At 36.2% G+C, this 5,199-nt stretch overlaps 2 protein-coding genes across 3 annotated transcripts in view; both read left to right on the top strand.

Annotated features, from left to right (window-relative positions):
- LOC107740277 (phosphorylated CTD-interacting factor 1-like) overlaps positions 1-1,406 on the top strand; it is a 10,193-nt gene extending 8,787 nt beyond the window's left edge. Inside the window, exon 12 of the mRNA XM_016552657.1 lies at positions 851-1,406. Within this exon, the coding sequence (XP_016408143.1) occupies positions 851-1,118 (268 nt within the window). The 3' untranslated portion in view covers positions 1,119-1,406. The remainder of the gene's footprint in view (positions 1-850) is intronic.
- Positions 1,407-4,516: 3,110 nt separating this feature from the next.
- LOC107740288 (deoxynucleotidyltransferase terminal-interacting protein 1) overlaps positions 4,517-5,199 on the top strand; it is a 5,310-nt gene continuing 4,627 nt past the window's right edge. Inside the window, exon 1 of one of the 2 annotated variants that reach the window (XM_016552671.1) lies at positions 4,517-4,875. In XM_016552671.1, coding sequence (XP_016408157.1) covers positions 4,810-4,875 — 66 coding nt within the window. In that variant the 5' untranslated portion in view covers positions 4,517-4,809. Of the gene's footprint in view, positions 4,888-5,199 lie in introns of both variants that reach the window. The other variant, XM_016552669.1, reaches the window with a different exon arrangement.

Genomic DNA, 5,199 nt, shown 5'->3' with positions numbered 1-5,199 from the left:
CGAGGCATCCTAGGTGTATATGACTTTCTTCTTTCAGACGAATCCAGTCGGAGTTATATAAAAAATTTTCCTGGCTATTCCAAGCTCTATCATTGCAGTCAGTGGGTGTTGCAGTTGAACAGTCCACAAGTCGTCAAATAAAGCGCGCGCATCCATAACAAAATGTGACTCACATGGCTCCGGGGGATGAATAAAGGCCTCCTGTAGCGAATCCATGTGTTTTTGTAAGGAAAATATCCATATTTCAAACGTAATTAACATTTTTCTATCACTTCCGCCAACTGTCATATGCGGAAGCCATGCTGGCGGATGACGTAGCACGTCGGCGTTGCGTGATTAGTGACGAATGTGGAGAGACAACAAAACAAAACGCCGGTCACGAATTAGAAGTACAAACCGAGGATTTGCAAAGAAAAATGTCGGAGGATTTCGATATAAGCCAAGAGGAGACTGTTTTTTTGCTAAAGTAAGGAAACTTTGCTTCCTTTGCTCCTATAAACAAACTCGCGAGACTAGCATATCTCAGAGGGGCGCGCGCTGCGCATACGTCATACGCCTTCTGCCGGAACGCCTTATGCTGTGAGGCACGTTTTGTTATGGATGCGCGCGCTTTATTTGACGACTTGTGGATTGTTCAACTGCAACACCCGCTGACTGCAATGATAGAGCTTGGAATAGCCAGGACAATTTTTAATATAACTCCGACTGGATTCGTCTGAAAGAAAAAAGTCATATACACCTAGGATGCTTCGAGGGCGAGTAAAACACAAGGCAATTTTTATTTTTGGGTGAACTAACCCTTTAATTCATGTTTTGCTGCCATGACTCATGTTTCTCCTCTGTGTCTCAGAGAAGAGATGTACTACAAGTCTGTCCATGGAACAGCAGTCATTTTCCTCCAAAACAACGCTGGCTTTAGCAAATGGGAGCCCACCACGGAGAGAATCCAGGAGTTCCTGGCGGCGTATAAGGTCTCCGGCCGTTCATTGCCCTCACCTGGTCCTTCTTCCACCAGTACAGGAGACAAAGACTCCAAACCGGTCCAGGAGCGCTTGGCTAAGACTCAAGACGACAGCAGTCCTGTTGACAAGACTGCTCCGGACACAACAAACATTTAGACCGCGGCGCTGGCGTGTGGCCACGTGTATGTATGTATGTATGTTTATGGGAAAGAGTCTATGGTTGTATGAGAGGTTTAATATTACGCTGTTGGGTTTAGATGGGCACTGGGCATGTAAATGTTCACTCGAGAAGAAGAAAGACCCATATTTGTTTACTTCCACCTCTATTATTTAATATTATTTGTTTTAGGTTTTTTGAGTTATGTTATCATAATTGTTGAGTTTTATATCAGTGTATTGATAAGTTTGGTCACATTTTTTTTTTTTTTTAAGAGATGATAAATGTAGTCATGTCTATCTTTTTTTTTTTTTTTTGGCCTTTTTAGGGTGAATCTCATTGAAATGTCATATTTCACACCAAGATTGAAAGAAAATTATTTTGCGTAAAGAAAAAGCAGAAAGCCTTTTAAGTTTTTCATTAGCATCTTCTTCAACAATCATGCAAGTTTTTCCATTTTCATTTGAGTTTTTGTAGTTTTCATTATTCTAAATGGTTAATCTTTCATTACATTATTTTCATTTGTTATACAGTAATTATTTACTGTATTACAGTTAAAAAGTTACTATTACAATTATATAAAAAAAAATAAAAAATAAAGTCAGCCTAGATTAAATTAAACACAATGCAACATGTTAGCACTGGGGTTTTACTACCTAAATATATTTTGCATTACGGTAGTAAATTTTTTTTTTTTTTTTTGCATTACAGTGTACATAAAAAATAATATAAAATTACAAAAACGGAACAGTTTTTAAATAGGCTTCATATTCTTATAAGCAAAATAAAATAGCATATTTCTTTGTTGATTTTGGGTTGAAATAAAACCGGCTTTGTGATATTCTCTCTTTAAATCTGTGCTTTTGTCACTGGCAGGATTACGAAGCTGTCAATGAGTTGAGGCACCAATGCTTGTATATTGTTGTTTTAGATGATTCAGAAGACGATCGGCGATCAGGCAGCTATGTTAAAAATGCCTTCATCCTGACATGCATTAACGTTAGTGCTTCTCGTCAGTTCCTGTTAAACCCGTTCATAGGCGTTCCTTTTGGAGTTGCGAGGTCACGTTTGGTTGCTTCATGCCAGAATATATACTGTATGTAATAACAAAAGGTCAGTAAAGAAGCAGAAAAAATATTTATAATCTAGTTTCCACCCAGTCATCCATCTGCAGTGAAAGTCAGTCCGTTTTCTTTTGTTTCTAAAATATTGTACAGAACACAATAGCAAATCTGAAATTGTTGAACCGTAAGGATTTTCTACCTTTATTGCGTTCTTGGTTTCTGTACAGTACAAGCCTGTCCTAATGTGGCATTCTGGGTCACGTCAGTTTGTAGCATTTAGGTCTAGCAAGTGGAAAAAGAAAAGTCAAATTCCTTATTAGTTATGAAAGCATTATTCCAACTGTTTGGTGTTTTATTGAGAATGAATTAGCTCGTTAATATGGCGTACACCCTCGTTTTTTCTCCAGTGAGTCTACCTCTCATTTCGGGTGTTTTATAATTGAGAGCAACGACACCTGGAAACTCAAACGAAGCAGTAAACGAGTGGCTCATTCTTTCTTTAATAACTGCATTGGCATCCAGTTATTAGAATTGGTTGCTATTGCCTTGATTTCAGCGTTTCGTGTATTTGAAAAGTGCTTTAAAAGTTGACTTTTTTTTTTCGTTTTGTTTTTTATTCTAATCAGAAATTTGTTTACATGATACTGGTTTAAATTGTATCACTGGGCAGCGTTTTGAATGTACATTTTAAAAAAGGAAAAGAGAAAAGTTATTGATGGATTTGTTGCTACAATTGGACTTTAAATGTTGCGATTATTAACACTACAATGGTGGATCTTCATTTTTTGTTTGTTTTTGCCCTGCGAATACGTATGTAGAAATTCATATTGTAAGCCCAATCACTTCCATCTGTAAGAAAGTATAGGTTTGTTTGGTTGTTTTTATTCAGTGGACTACATTGTCTTGTAGCCAAACTTGGGAAATGGCTTTTATATTAAGTTTAAAAGCATTCCAGTGGTTTGACGTGTAATGTAACCCAGCTTGCCATTTATAAAATCCAGTATAACCCTTGGTTTAAGCATTGGGCACTTGTTGGATTTCTTAATCCCAGAGTGGATCACCAGCAAAACTGTAGATGTTGTACAGAACATGGCTATGAAGTTTGTTGCTTTCCTACACGGCTCTTGTGCGTTTATTTGGAAAGAAAACAAAAGATGTCTTTTTCACCATGCTTTTGTTTAACATTTTGGTTCTAAATAGCGGTTTATGAATTATAGAATTTATGAAATAGTTGTTTTAAACTAAACCAAAGTGTTATTAAAAGAGGAGGAATTTATCTTGTATCTTAAAGTAGAATCGTGTACGAACGCATCAGTAATACATACAGTGTAACCAGCAAAAACATCCATTTATTCATAACTTTATTTTTATAACTCTTTTTTTTGTTCTTTGTTTTCTTACAAAGGTATGTTTGGGTTTTTATTTTGCATGACCTGATATTTTTCATTACAAAAAAAATTCTAAATTGTACAGATCTGTATTGTTTAATTAGTCGTACGCTTTGCCACACTAGGCTTTTAACGGATTTGTATTTATCAGTCATGTTGATTGATTTATATTTGGTCGCCATTCCGTTTGTTGATTCAGTGTCCTCTAAAATGCCATGAATGTGTCCCCTGTAATCTTATTCTGATAAAGACAAAGATTCAGTGAATGTAAATATGTCTGTGCTTATATAATTTTTCTTCTGCCTGTATATTATCAGTGTTGTGGCATTTCCCATCACCTAAAGTGGTATAAAGATTTTCCTCTGAATCAGAAAAGCTCTCCGTAAAATATTGAAATCATGCACCAATCTCTGGCCTTTTTATTTTATTTATTGTACATATTTGATTTGCATATTTGAAGTGTCATCAGTAACATTGTACAGGAAATTGTACAGTAACACTAACAAAAAGTACCATGATATTACCATTGTTTATTTTGGACATGGTACCATGATAATACCAGGTTTTATGTATACCTGGTATAATTTAAAGTACCTTGGAGTAGGTGTGTATGTATGGTATGTGTATATATATATATATAGCCAGCCTACAGTAATAGTTTGTGTTATGGTAAATGCATAGTTTCCAGGTGACGTCCTTTTATCGAATATCCTTGGTAAGAAGTATATTATTTAACAAAAAAATATATATTTTCTATATTTGGAATATTCCATTTGCGGAACATATTTATCTGGACATAAATTTCGCCTCAAACAAGCGTCTTCCTTGCCACAACAATGATGGCCGCTCGCTCCGTGTGGGACTCTGACGCGTGACCACGCCCATGGTGCGGATGCGCATGCGCACTACCGATCTTAGACGTTTATTTTGAAATTCGAGCCAGAAAGTTGTTTACGTCACTGCATTAGTGAGCTTGAGGAAGCGACTGACAATTCATCGAGCTATCGAACTTTGACAAACAATGTTTTTTTTCTTCTGTTTACTTCATTGTTTCGAAACGCGTGCCGTTAAACCTGTTATTCTCAAAAGGGTCTGAATTAGCTCGCCAGCTATCTGACTGCATTGAGTTGCTGTCAGGTCGCAGCGGTGAAGTGTGCACACTTACCGATCAGCATCACGAAACCCCTGGAGCCTTTCTATCGATCTTCATTGATCCGCTGAGAATATATTGATTGTGAATGATGGGGGCCCAGAGGAGTGAGGGACGCAGAGACTGGCTCCAGCAGGATTTCACCGAGCAGCAGGTCCAGACAGTGGTGAGTCAAACTCGTGTCATCATCTTCATCCTCAGTCGCTGTAGACTATGCACCATAACTGAACATGAAACTTTTATAGGTCATATTTCACCCAAAAATATATAAAAGAACAAATATTGTGCACAAATAAAATTAATCCTGTTTTTAGGGCAATTAACAATTTTTGCATTAATTAAACACCTAAATTCTTATTACAGTAATGTTTTGTATAATTATTTATTTTATTATTTTTAAGAACTATCTAGCTATCTATGTATGTTGTATATAATTATTTTATTTATATATATATATATATATATATTTTTTTTTTCA

The sequence above is a fragment of the Sinocyclocheilus rhinocerous genome, unplaced genomic scaffold (assembly GCF_001515625.1).
Source record: "Sinocyclocheilus rhinocerous isolate Xijiao unplaced genomic scaffold, SAMN03320098_v1.1 scaffold795, whole genome shotgun sequence".
Taxonomy (NCBI): domain Eukaryota; kingdom Metazoa; phylum Chordata; class Actinopteri; order Cypriniformes; family Cyprinidae; genus Sinocyclocheilus; species Sinocyclocheilus rhinocerous.
Note: the sequence above shows the minus strand (reverse complement) of the source record. Positions and strands in the feature narration are given on the sequence as shown.